Source organism: Periplaneta americana, chromosome 7 (genome assembly GCF_040183065.1).
Source record: "Periplaneta americana isolate PAMFEO1 chromosome 7, P.americana_PAMFEO1_priV1, whole genome shotgun sequence".
NCBI classification, from domain to species: Eukaryota; Metazoa; Arthropoda; class Insecta; order Blattodea; family Blattidae; genus Periplaneta; species Periplaneta americana.
This window is the reverse complement of record NC_091123.1, coordinates 174,513,653-174,528,252: the sequence shown is the minus strand read 5'-3', so window position 1 is coordinate 174,528,252 and position 14,600 is coordinate 174,513,653. Positions and strand designations below refer to the sequence as shown.

Sequence of the window (14,600 nt, the reverse complement as noted above, 5' to 3'; positions counted from 1 at the left end):
CAGAAATGGATATAAAGCAGTGGTCGTCAGCACTTGCTGAAATGGGTAAAGAGTAAGGAGTGTAACAAAATATGCTCTGTCATGCAGAAGGGCGAGGGAGACTGCATACCTGCTAGCCGCCAGGATGCACACTAGTGCCTCTCTTATTCACAGGTAAAAGACGCTGTGTGCACTGGGTGCACTGTGCTGATGACTGCTGATATAGTGTGTTAGTTGGGAGGCCGGAGGGAAAAAGACCTTTGGAGAGGCCGAGACGTAAATGGGAGGATAATATTAAAATGAATTTGAGAGAGATGGGATATGATGGTTAGGATCTGTATTAATCTTGCTCAGAACAGGAACAAATGGCGGTCTTATGTGAGGGCGCCAATGAATCTCCGTGTTCTCTAAAAGCTATTTGTAAGTAAGACTAGCAAAAATGTAATTGAGATTACGAGTTGATGATGTATGCCAAGGTGCAAGAGAATAGATGGGAGCCAGGATATGGTTAGACCAATGAATGATCCATAGAGAAGCCCAAAAACAAATTGAACCTTACCCATGTTTCATAACATGCAAATTCCACATCTTCATTAGCTCTTTCTCGCCCTCATTGACATCAGTAAAGTCATCAATCATCATCATTGTTTTTGTCTGCAGCCATTTCGGATCATGTTCACCTTCTGAATCAACATCCATCTCCTTCGGATAAATGGGCAGACATGTTGTTGTATGATGATATAACCTTTAAACAGAAGAAAGTAAGTATTGTAATAATCAAATGAATATGAGTGCTGCAACAGTGCAACTCAAGTTTCTTTTTTGTACTCAAATCTAGTAGCTTCATAAAATAATATCCTCGCAAATATAAATATTTTAAGCATTTTTATCATTGTGTTTGCTACTACTAATTCCAAAATTTGGGACACCTTCCCGACATCTATGGCTGACCATTAGGATCCAGAATACAAAGTAAAGGTTTTTTTTAGTAGATTATTTTAAGATGCTGTACCAACATCTCAGGTTATTTAGTGCCTGAATGAGATAAAGGTGATACTGCCAGTGAAATAAGTCCGGGGTCCAGCACCGATAGTTACCCAGCATTTGAGGACCGTTTTTGCAAAACTTGCTAACTGCAAAATTTGAAAAATTGAGATTTTGATGGATTCGTTAACATAAGGCAGGCCTCTACATGATGTTCAAAGCGTCTTAGTAAAATTGGGTTATTTCTCTTCATTGTAGTGTGTCAAAGTGTGATCGTTTTTTCAAAACTTGCTTTCTGCTATAAGTGAAACATACAGCAAAACTTGCTTACTATACCGGTAGTGTTTTGTCTCTCCTGTAAAATTTACTTTTTTCAGTTAGCACTTTTGCAAAAACGGTCCTCATTTACTAATATTGGGGTGAGGGAAAACCCCAGAAGAAACCTCAACCAGGTAACTTGCCCCAACTGGGATTCGAACCCGGGCCACCTGGTTTCTCGGCCAGACACGTTAACCGTTACTTCACAGATGTGGACAAGCAAAGGTTAACTTTAAATTAAGGTACAATTTGATTTGTGGAGAAATATTAAATAAAAGTACAATGAAAAGTAATTGAAATTAAGTAAATAATATTATCTAGTATTACACAAGTAACTGTATAAAATGGACAATGAATCTCATAATACCATTTTGTAATAGAACTGCTGTTGCTGCATACAGTTTCCTAACTGTAGATACTATAGTCTCGTCGCTATTATTTCCCGCAGCCAATCACGTTGCAGGTCGGCTACATTTAAACGTGTGCGTCTTGTGATTCACTCCTGATAACGTTATGCATTTCCTAAGGCTCGATAAATATTTAATATAATAGCCCGCCATTTTGGCTCTTTCGTTGGCGTTTGCAGAAAGCACACGAGGACGTTATTTGCCGCTCAATTATTTGCTCAATTACAGTGCATTTGATTTATTATCATAAGAGCTACGACATGATAATGTTTAACGGTGCGGCAAATAGATTCGTCTGCTAGGTCGGCAACGAAAGAACAAAAATGTCGAACGATACTAACTACCTACCTAGACTTTATAGAGCCTTCGCTTCCTTAGACGTGAGCAAAGAGGAGGAATCACGCCGGAAAAAACAGCGACGCGGCTATAGTATTCATTTTTAAGTCTAATTTTTATGTTCAGATGTAAAATTGCCTTATTCATTAATAAAATATTTATTTCCTTTTAGAAATTCTTTATAAATAGAAACTAGTTAATAATGTAAACTGTCATCTTATGAACAATTCTAAGCAAAATTAAAAATAATAATAATAATGCTAGTGTACAAAAAAACAATTAATAATAAAGAAGGCATAATTACCTGTTATGACCCGTTATGTATGGCCGCTGACCATCAAATTCATTCTCATCCAGCTCAAGAAACTCTGAAAGGCTTGGTTTAGGTCGTTTGGGTCGGCAAACGAGGATGTTTGATACAGATGTTCGTCTTACAGGGCCATTCCGTGAGAAAGCAAATCCCGGTGGTTGCGAAATTAGATCGTGAGGGCTTCCAGTGTAAGAGCCGTCATAACACTCATTTATAGCCACATCTATTCGAGCACCTTGTGGTATTGGCTGAAAGTGTGAAAATCAAAATGAAATAAAAAGCATCTATCCCACAGGCATATTAATTTTAAATATACAGTTCAAACAACCAATGCCGATTAAATTTCACTTGTAAAATATAATCAAAATATGCTGCAGGTGGAAAACAATACTGGCTGTGCACACAAAAATTAGAGTTTGTACAACTGCGACTAATTCAATGTATTTGTTTAAATGTTGTACAGAATTACTATCTACTTCCAAACAATAACACAATACCAGTATTTGAATTTGTGATTTATTTCAATCTCTCCTAGCTGTGAAATGTAATAATAACAACCCCATTTACACTGTTGGTTGACTGGACTCTAAATCAGAGGTGTAATTGAAAAGTTTTAAGACAGGATCCGCAATTGCTCAATAGAAGGGGGTAGGTTTGCCCGCGGATGTGAACAAGAAAGCTTGTTTTGTCCTGAAACATCCTCAAAAGATCACCGCGATATCTTAGTTCAGTACAGAGTGGTAACCTGGTGAGTAAAGACGTGTTTTTGGTTCTCAGCGGATTTATTGATTTTGCAAATGGATGAAAAAACGGAACGAGTTTGTGTTAAATTTTGTTCTAAACTGGGAAATCAGCTTCAGAGACTTATGAACTCTTAAAAACAGCTTTCAGGGATAAATGTCTGAGCCAGTCAAAGGTTATCTGGTTCAACAGATTCAAAGATGGCCACAAATCAGCCGAAGATGACTCCTGATCCGGCCGAACTTTCACTTCAAATCCAAAACATCTGACCGTCGACTTACAGGTACAGAAATGGCTGATGAATTGAATTTAAGTTTCTACGTGGTTCAATCAATTTTAATTGAAGATCTGAACATGCATCAAGTGTCCAGGAAATTTATTCCGAAATTGTTGTCAGACGAGCAGAAACAAAACAGACTTGAAGAGCCGTATTCATAGACATTTTTAGCGCGGGCTTTCGGTGGATTATCAGCGTTTTTCGTATTCATAAACCAGTGTTAGCGATAGGATATGATTTGAATTCTGTACTAGTAACCAGTGGATAGCCGGGGCTAGCTTAGTACGCTCGTAGCGCATGCTGCGAAATGTCTATGAATAGCACCCCAAGTGTTTCAAGAACTCATTAACTGAGCCAAAAATGACCCGATTTGTTAAACAGGGTAATTACAGGCAACGAATCCTGGATTTATGTGTATGACTCAGAAACAGACACAATCATCACAGTAGAAGAGTCCAGGTTTGCAGCGACGGAAAAAAGCGCGCCAAAGTTGGTTGAATATGAAGACAAGGCTGCTGTTTTTTTTTTTTTCAAATTCTACAGGTATCGTGCATCACGAATATGCCTCTAGTGGGCTGACAGTCAAGCAGGAATACTATAGAAGTGTCCTTGAGCATTTGCGCGAAAATGTGCGGAAGAAAAGGCCTGCACTCTGGCTAGACAAGGACTGGGTCCTGCACCACAAGGCACTGGCTCATCAGGGAATTTTTGGCCAAATTCCAAATTCCTGTGTTTCCGCAACCCCCTATTCCCCTGACATAGTCTCTGCCAACTTCCACCAGTTTCCTAAATTGAAATTTTCGCTGATAAGAAACCAATTTGACTCAATTGAACACATCCAGGCAAATACGGAGAGGGTTCTTAACATCCTTAAGGAAGAAAATTTCCAGGAATGTTTCCAAAAGTGGAAACAACATTGGAGTCGGTGTGTTCAGTCATAAGGAGATCCATCACAATAGCCTGTAAGTATTGCCATTTTGAAATTACAAGCTCACAAGCAAACGTTCTGATGGGGGCAGATAAAAAAGTTAATTTTTTTTTTCTTCCACCGTGTTAATAATGTCAAAAGAAGTGCTTATACAAATTTTGGCCACTCGACCACAATTACGAGGCCGTCCAGAAAGTAATTTTCCCTGGGGCCGTTTATAGAAAAAAGCACAATTGCATAGAAATATTTATTGAAACAGCTATAGCAATTGTTGCGCTATTTGTCAATATATCCCCCACTGGAATTGAGACATTTGTCATACCATAGGATCAAATTTTGTGTCGTAGAAGTCAGCCACCTCAGATTGGAACCAGCGTTTGACTGCGTCTGCACCTCTCTCTGTCGATCCCATGATATGAGAAATGTCTCAATTCCAATGGAAAATATGTTGAAAAATAGCTCAACAATTGTTGTGTTCATTCCAATAAATATGTCCACTGAAACTGTGTTTTTTTTTCTGTTAGCGGCCCCTGGCAAACTTATTTTTTTACAGCCCTCGTAATTGCGGCCGAGTGACCAAAATTTGTATAAGCACTTCTTTTGACATTATTAACATAGTGGAAGAAAAAAATTTAACTTTTTTATCTGCCCCCATCAGAACGTTTGCTTGTCAATCTTAAAACTTTCCAACCACACCTCATAAACATAACGATCTAATCTGTTCTTCCTCTCCCCACTGATCTACTTTCCAAAAATTTAAAACTTGTATATTATTCCTATACTGTAATGCTGACAAAAATTATATTTTAATACAGTTTGTTGAGACAAACATGAGACTTCTTTCAGTTTTTTTTACTTTCAATTGATCTCTCAATTATTTATAATCACTTTTTAACAGTGCTATATCAACTGCGAGATTAACTAGAATCAGTGGGATTTGTGATCTCGAGATGAGATTTATCTGAGATTTGCTTTACATTTGAGGAAAAATTGAGGGGGGAAGGGGACACATAATCAGTGCAAGCAGCATTCAAGCATATGTCCAAGCACAGTCTTAGATCAATGCGTCCAGTTTGTTGTTTCTAAGCTATGCCGGTGGCTATTTCAAGCTTTCCCCTTCCTTCTTAGTAATATTAACTGGCACTCATACGAATGTTTTACTACTTGAAATTACATCTAAAATACTTGCACCTTAATTTTACAGGTAATGCTTGGTGAGCACCAATATTTACAAAAAGCTCAGTGATATTAACAGTTGACAAAGTTTCAATCCAACTTCATCAATCTTCCTGGCCTGTAAAGATTTCTTTCTGATAACTGTAACAGGTTATTCTATCGAGCACAATAAAAACAGAACAGAAATAAAAAAATGTTTTAACCAATGTATAAGTCAATGGGATAAACTTATTACATATTCAAAATTATAAGACATACTAGTTCAGAAACTGGTATCATATACGAATAGTAAATCCAATCTCTTTGTACCCTTTTATTTCATCTTTCATTTGAACAACATTTTACTATTTTCAGTATGATTAGTGACATTCCAATCCAAACGAAGTTCTTTCGTACTTAATTGTAACGATTTAATCTCAAAGGCACAAGGTGTACCTTATAACTTCTGGAACTATTATAATAAACATCACAATTTCCCCATTTTAAAAAAACATCACAAACATATCCTCTTATTTCAAAAGAGAAAACTGCAGCCATGTGATATAGATCAGTTAACAGAATGATGGATGTCACTAAACATAAACTTTTGTTTATAATTATCTTTTACCATTGTCTGTAGTGAATCTGTTCAAACAGAAAACGTGAAGTCACTCTATAAATCCAGATGTTTCACATGGCAGCTGTTGTAAGAATGATGCTACACATTTGCAAATACAAATTAGAAATATTTTACTTAGTAACATATGCCCGAAGGTAAAAGCACTTGAAAAAAAAAAAAAAACTATATGAAATTACTATTCTACTTGCTTCAATTAAGGAAGTTTTATCTTGAACCAAGATTGTTTACCATACCGGTAGTCAAGGTTTTGCTTTCCATGACAAATACAAATAAAGAAATGTAATGCTGTAAAAAATTGATTTTGTGATTTTAATAGAAATAAATGTTTTGCACACCCCCAATATTGAAGAAAAAAAATTCTGGCAGGTTATCTACATACAGCAATTCCTCTTAAACTACTGAAAGGGTTTTGTTCATATCCTTTACCTACAAGTCTATTCACCTGCGACTGGCGTACAAGAAATAGTGTTTCAAGAGGAATAGTAAACATTTTTTAATGTTACGGTATTAATAATTCTGAATAAAATTTTTATATAAACATGTGTCCAATTGTCTATGGATGCATAATAGTACATTATGCAACAAGCCTATAATGGTAGTAATTAAGACGCGAGTATGTTTGTTTACGAAACGAGCGCAAGCGAGTTTCATAATTTTCATACGATCATCTTAATTACCATTATAGGCAAGTTTCATACGACTTTTTATGCTCGACCATATTTCTAACTTGAAATTATTCAGAAGTATTCATGTTATGGTTATGTAAGTGGGGAGTGAACTGACCTGAATTGTGAGATGTGCGCAGACGCGAAAGTATTGATTTTTTCCGAAACACGAATGTCATTGACCTTGATATAATGTAGAGAATAACATGAAGATTAAGCTTGATATAACCTGGAAATTGACTTAGAATTGAAAAACGAGATGACAAATTGAATTTATTTGAATATTATTTACAATTAACGGTAATTATTATAGTAACAGAACATAACCTTCTGCGACAGTATTGGATTTCCAGCCTCCGTGACTTTTCGCTAATTGTCTTTCGATTGCATATCCGAGAATAATCGATACTTGCGGTTTTATAATGGTACAATCAGTACAAAGGTGATTTTTCATTGGCTAAACAACTGAATTATAATGAATAGGTGTACTTTAATGAGGTGCATTAAAGGGCTACTACCAGGTTTATAATTACTACATTTCGGCATGGTCGAGCATAAAAGCTATTATGAGCGTTATTAAAGAATAAATTCATTATTGTTTATATATTTTATTGACCTGACGAAACGAGCGGGTCCAGACTCAAATCCTGGTTGGGACTCGTTACCTGGTTGAGGTTTTTTCCAGGGTTTTCCCTCAACCAATTGAAGCAGAATTGCTGGGTAACTTTCGGCGTTGGACATCGGACTCATTTTGCCATCATTAATTGAATAGCCGCCTAGAACAAGGTTGTAACCAGCAAATACGAAATTCTTAAAAAAAAATGGAGAAAGACACATTGTACTGTACATACTTTTAACTTTTTAGAACAAGGTTGACAATCAAACATGTGTGCTGATTTCAATACAAGCAGCAGAACCTCTATTATCCGTGGTAATGAAGGGGGTTGACGGAACGGTTAATCAAAAAATCGGATAATCTGTACCATAAAATATTTTCGTAAATTAAGTGAATAACAATTGAATTTTCGTCATTTTCTCCGTGGTATTGTGTTTAACACGCTTAGTAGTGAGTCAGAAGTTCATTAATTTAACTTCGGTTGTCAACGACGTATTTTTAAGGGGTAAGAAAACTCCTTGTAATGGCTATCAGCAGAAAGATACAAATAGTAGAGGTCTCATGTTGTAGATTTACATACTGTATACACTTTATCTTTGATTTTTATTCAATTGCTCACAGTTGTAACATCAGTTTCATATTGTGATGTGAGATGACCCAGTTTCTCTTTCCCCAAACCACTTAATTATTTGCATTTTGTTCGATATTTAGCACAACACGTTTCTTTTTACACTTATGGAATACATTTTATATAAAAGTTGTACAGTACGGCAACTCGAACAGTACACCAAACTGTGTAACTGTAAATGCTTGTAGGCTAATAACACTCTCTAGAAAAAAACTTATACTAATATAACGTACAATAGAATCTACTTCATATGTTTCTGTAGCAAAAAAAAAAAAAAAAAAAAAAAGAGCAAGAGAAAGACAGTCGGATAATCCGCCGATCGGTTAATAGGGTGACGGATAATCGGGGTTCTACTGTACATGCATTAACATAGTGCATCATTAACCATTATTCACGACAAAGTCAACTTATGGGAAATGAGGGTTACAACCCTGTTCTGGGCAGATATTAAATTCACATTCATCATTAGCCATACAATAGTCCGGATTAATTTCATGGTGTGGCGTACTGTACTTGTACAAGAAGGCGGCCATTCAGCTACCCAATCATTCACAGAATAGGAGTGGTAAGCACAATAAGGCTCAAGCTGCAGTGCAAGCCTTCGGGTCCCTATTCCGTACAAGGAAGAAAAAAAGAAAGCTACAGAGCACATATGCAATTGGTTTCAGGGGATAACGAATGGCCTGTAAGTCAATCAAGGTGATGACGAAAATACAGTACATTAAAGTTATGTATTCAACTTCAAATTATTCCAGAACTTCGTCCTGTGAAAAATATTCTCATGCCAATATTCTAGCTGCTAGCTACAATTTGATTTCAAAATTCTCTGAATCTAAGCATATTCATAGAAATTCACTTCAGGAAACATCTGAAGTCTATCAAACACATGGAAAGAAAATTTGCCGAACAGTTCATAGGTAGAGCAGTTTAGAAAAGAACAGATAACTGAAAAATCCAAATTCGAAAAGATGCTTGTTCAGAAGAGTCAGAAAAGAAATTTGCAGGGCCAAACACTGATTGAAAAATTGCTCCATGTGGTTCCAAGATGAGACAGTTGCGTTCTTTCTTACTCAGCAGTATGTTCTGGCGGTCTCTAGGCAGTGTTGCCAGACTAACAACTCTTGAAATCCACAAGTAGCAAAGAAATTGCACGATTTTCATTGTAATTCCATACACAACATCATACTGTATTAGCAAAATGATCAGATATAGTACTGTTCTTAGAAAATTATAGATTGTGTTTGAGACTTAGTACTGCTGCATAATCTTAGCCATTTTTGTTTCAGTATTCCTCTGATGGATAATTCAGTCTTAAGCAAACGTTCAACCAGAGGTCCCAGGATCGATACCCGGCCCCGGAACAATTTTTCCCTTGAAATTATTCAAATCTGCTTTACAGGGAGCTTTACCTGAAAGACTAGATTTGCATAATATATATGTCACTGTGTACGTTAACAGAAAACCACAATTCCAAGTCACACAGAGATTGTGTGCACTCGATGTGGGTCTCTGGCGTTTCATCAGCCCACGCGAGTTGTGTGGATATAAAGGGAAAAGTTGAGACGGTGTCGGGTGGAGTTCCAGGCCCGGCCCCGGAACAATCTGTCCCTTGAAATTATTCGAAATTATTCAATTCAGTCTTAAGTTCAACAATTTACGTTAAAAATTATATACAGTACAAGCACTTCTTTTCAAACAGAACTTGTAATGCTGTGAAACCACCCTTACAAATCGTACATACAGTTCATTTCATTCACTTCCAACAGCATGTTACCTCATACAGTCTCCTAGAAATTCTTCAGAGATGACATACTAGTATCAAAGTTGTAGCTCACAGATCATTTGTCAAACTGCTATTTGAGAACTGTTGTTCCAAACCTGGTATTTCAGGTGAACTGGAACAGGAGGAACAGTTCCAGAGAAAGAACTTTTTCCAGCTTATAAGCACTTTTATTTTAAAAGCCCGAGTTCCAATTGATTCTTCAAAACAGATGCTTTTGGAACATTTTGTCTACAGCGTTACTTCTCAGGACCATGTCTATTTTAAACAGCAAAATTTGATCAACCTTCATGTACCATTTCCTCATTTCCATACTCGATCGATTAAAAATATCCTTGGTTATAGCACTCAATTTTATAACAGCATGTGTTATTCTGAAAACGTAACCTATAGTCAAAAGAGATCAAATCAGCCCTATTCGTCACTCTAGCTATACTGTTTTCGCTGTAAGAAAAATCCTAATGTAAACATAAGCACGTGGCTGTCATACCCGTGATTGGCTCCCAGTCGAAACACTCACATGACGCAGGAAAATATAGTTCGTATTTGGAAACCACAATCTTGTATTATTTGAGAATAAAAAATTGATCTCCGGCGCCGGGATTTGAACCCGGGTTTTCAGCTCTACATGCTGACGCTTTATCCACTAAGCCACACCAGATTCCACCCCGGAAGAACCATCTCAGTTTTAAGTTCCAACTCTTGGGTTCCCTCTAGTGGCCGCCCTCTGCACTACGTCTATGAACCTAGGACCGAAGTCCACACATGTGCTGAGGTGCACTCATAATGAGTGACTAGTTGGCCGGGATCTGACAGAATAAGCGCCGTCTTAAATCTTCTGACGCCAGGGTGGAATCCGGTGTGGCTTAGTGGATAAAGCGTCAGCACGTAGAGCTGAAAACCCGGGTTCAAATTCCGGCGCCGGAGCGAATTTTTCTCCGTTCCATTACTCTTTCATCGTATGATGACGCAGAATATCTGCATGGAAATATCATATGTACTTCGGTACATTATAATAATATATATGATATGCGTAAATCACTTCGTCATTTAAGACGGCACTTATTCCATCGGATCCCGGCCAACTAGTCACTCATTACAAGTGCACCTCAGCACATGTGTGGACTTCGGTCCTAGGTTCATAGATATCTATGACGTAGTGCAGAGGGTGGCCACTAGAGGGAACCCAAGAGTTAAAACTTAAAACTGAGACGATTCTTCCAACGCTGGGATGGAATCCGGTGTGGCTTAGTGGATAAACCGTCACCACGTAGAGCTGAAAACCCAGGTTCAAATCCCGGCACCGGAGAGAATTTTTCTCCGTTCCATTACGCTTTCATCGTATGATGACGCAGAATATCTGCATGGAAATATCATATGTACTTCGGTACATTATAATAATATATATGAATTCTAATTCTTAAATACGATGAAACATTTAACTTCACTCATATGTAAAAGAAAAGCTACTTTTATATTTTGTTATGTACTGTGAACGTAGATGAATACCAACAGTAATACTGAGGTAGTCTGTTCTTGTAACAACCTGGCATCACTTGAGCTCGTAGTTGATCACATAAGCATGTGGTACTGAAGTATGGCTTCTGTATCCTCAACTGCCCATTGTGAAAACATAAGACTTAAAAATAATTTAATTGCAGTAATTATAAAGTAAATGTTTCCTAAGGAAACGAATGCATAGTAGTGAGATTAGGCCTACTTGACGAATAACGGGAAATCTTTAACATGAAACAGAATGTACAACAGTGGGCGGGAACACGTACTGAGAATCTATGGCGCCAAACAGCCAATGAAGCCTCGCTTCAGTCACGTGCTATTGTTTACATTAGGATTTTTCTTACAGCGAAAATACTATAGACATTTGAACAAATGACAGAAATTTGAATCACATGGCATCATGCAAAGGTGTAAAAGCAAAAACTCATCTTACCACATATGTGAAGGTAAACCTGGAGTGACAGAGCTTCAGATGCTTCAGGAGGGCATACAGAGACACGCAATCCAATGAGCACCAGGGGCAATGGAGGTCTTCGCATGCCTCTGTTTGTTGGCGGCTGTTGTTGTTGTACAGGAATTGATACACGATCTGCAGTCTCTGTGCTTCCTCCACCTGACACACCCGACCACTGCTGGCACTAGCAGTAGATGTGCCCGAAGTAGTAGTACCATTGGTGATACTGCCATTGTTATTGCTTCCACTACTGGTGTTGCCATTACTGATGTTACTGTTATTGTTATTGCATCTCTCTGTTCAAGAAGTAAATATGATCAAATATTTTAGCAAATATACTTCCTATCATACATCCAATATAAGTAAAAATTGATTTTAGTGATAATGAATGCTGGCGTGGTGGTGATAATGGTGGCAGCAAAAAGCATTTAAAATTATCTTTTTCAACATTTCGATATCCTTCCAAATCCCACCATTGCTCCATCATTCCTCCAAGGATATGTAACAGTCCGACCATCCCCAGAGAAGGGGCTTCATTCCTGTTCAGCTTCAAGTGCCAAAAACAGGATTGAGGATTATTAATATTTCGGTACACTTACTCACGTTACTTTAAATTTACTCTGGAAACTTCCAAGCACGATACTGAATTTTTAAATGTATTATAATAATATTCTCAATAAGTTATTTGCAACAATATACGAGGGTCATTTCATTAATAATGCACAGGTTGGCCTGTGAAGTGGATGGCGCAACACCAATGAAAATTACGGCAGTTGCAGTTCAAGTATTGAGGAAGAAGCACATATGTTCGTTTCGTCCATAGCGTACTCTGTTTTTAGGCAATGAGAGCTAGAAATGGAATCTACACGTGTCTTGGGTACTGTGACGATTAAAAATCAAAGATCGAATCTTTATGTGGCAAAACCTCACAGAAATCCACAGCGAAGTGGAATTTGTGGTGAGCTTGCAGTGGACAGTAGTACAGTTTCCCACTTCACTCAAAGCACTGTGAAGTGTGGATTTCTGGGAGGGGGGGGGGGGGGGGTTTGCCATGTAAAGAATGGACGAAATAAACATACATGCTTCTTCCTCAATTCTTCAACTGTATTTGACGTAATTTTCATTGTTGTTGCGTCATCCACTTCATAGTTCTGCCAACCTGTGCATTATTTATGAAATGATCCTCGTATTATCTATAATAATATATTAAAAGACATTGTGTCTAACTGTATGGATAAAATCAATAAAATATGGAAGTATGACATTTGATTTGTACACTAAGAAACCGTCTTTTTTGTACGAAGAAGAAATACCAATCTATATTACAGACACACTCGTTGCTAAAACTTCAGTTGTGAACGAAATTCCTCCATGGAAATGGGTGATTCCAGAACATAGCTTACAAATTCTAGGAAATCATTCTAAAAATGATCGTCCATACATTCTTAAGTTACATCCCATGGAACTACTCTGCAGCACACATAAGGATCACTTTCAAATTTATACAGATGGAACTCTAAATCCTAATAATGGGACACCAGAAGCAGGGTACTATATTCCAAAATATCAAGAAAGTTATTTCATACCATGTTCATCCTCCTACAGTCTTGACGCTGAATTTCTAGCTATTGATGCTGCTCTTCATGTGTTACTCAAATTTCTGAAAAATCTATTTGTATACTTACCGACTTCAAGGGGGCTATATTTAGGTAATTAAATATGTACCAAACCTAAACGGACATAGAATTATTCAAATTCAGAAACAACTAAGCTTATGTAAACTAAAAAAACTCCAAAAATAAATAATATTTCAATGGATACCTAGTCATTGTGGTATACCTGGAAACGAGAAAGTCGATAATATTGCAAAACAGGCAACATATTTCCAACCAAGACCTCTTCAAGTGATATATCTATCCAGTGCTTTTGCTTCAGTAAAGTCTCATTTTACAAACCTATGGATCAACAATTGGCTCTCTTCTGACAAAGGAAAAATTTTACAATCTGTACAAAAGAAACCAAATGACCTGAAAATGTACAAAAACTTGCCCAGGCATGTTCAAACATTTTTAACAAGAGCCAGAACAGGTCACATTGTCACTCAATTGTACCTACACCGATTTCACATTTCTGATAATCCTACTTGTCTGTGGTGTAATAATCATGATGAAGCTCTGGAACACAATCTTCTATACTGTCCATCCATAAGCCACAAAAGAAGTAAATTAAAATCATCAATACCGGTTGCAGAAGACACAGCCCTGCAGTATATATTGACTACACCCCAACTCTGGCTACTAGCAACAGGCATCTATAATGAACACCTATCAAAATACCCCTCATTTCTCGTGAAAAACAACAACTGAATAGACTACAGTGGACTATAATGGACTTTATGTTGTCAGCTAACAGCTGGATACATTAAGAAGATTGATTGATACAGTTCTCGAAAAGGAGTGTCCTAGATATTCTTATACATGCTATATTGTACATGACGTATGTAATGCTGTTTACATCTGCTACAAGTAGGTGAAATATAAATTGAGTTTTTTTTTTTTTTTTTTTTTTTTATATATATATATATATATAGAAAATAATAATGGCAGAGGTAGACAACGAATTCTGAGAAAAATCTTTTGTTTGGATACTATAATGGATATTATTTCCTTTATATCTGACAAATACGCAAACACAAAATTAAAAAAAAAAAATAATAAATAATAGGTTAAAATGTTATAATAGGGTAACATAATTATATTTCATTAATTCTTGACATTTTCCATTCACACTGATGTTATGCTACTTTAAATTAATGTCCGAATCCTAGAATGACTGGTAAAAAACTTTTACTTGCATTATAACTC

The 14,600-nt window shown here is 36.9% G+C and overlaps 1 protein-coding gene across 1 annotated transcript in view; it reads right to left on the bottom strand.

The window, feature by feature from the left end:
* Su(z)12 (Polycomb protein Su(z)12) overlaps positions 1–14,600 on the bottom strand; it is a 62,159-nt gene that overhangs the window by 20,000 nt on the left and 27,559 nt on the right. Inside the window, exons 8-10 of the mRNA XM_069831942.1 lie at positions 11,716–12,032; positions 2,329–2,582; positions 539–724 (exon numbers count right to left, since the gene is read on the bottom strand). Of these exons, the coding sequence (XP_069688043.1) occupies positions 539–724; positions 2,329–2,582; positions 11,716–12,032 (757 nt within the window). The remainder of the gene's footprint in view (positions 1–538; positions 725–2,328; positions 2,583–11,715; positions 12,033–14,600) is intronic.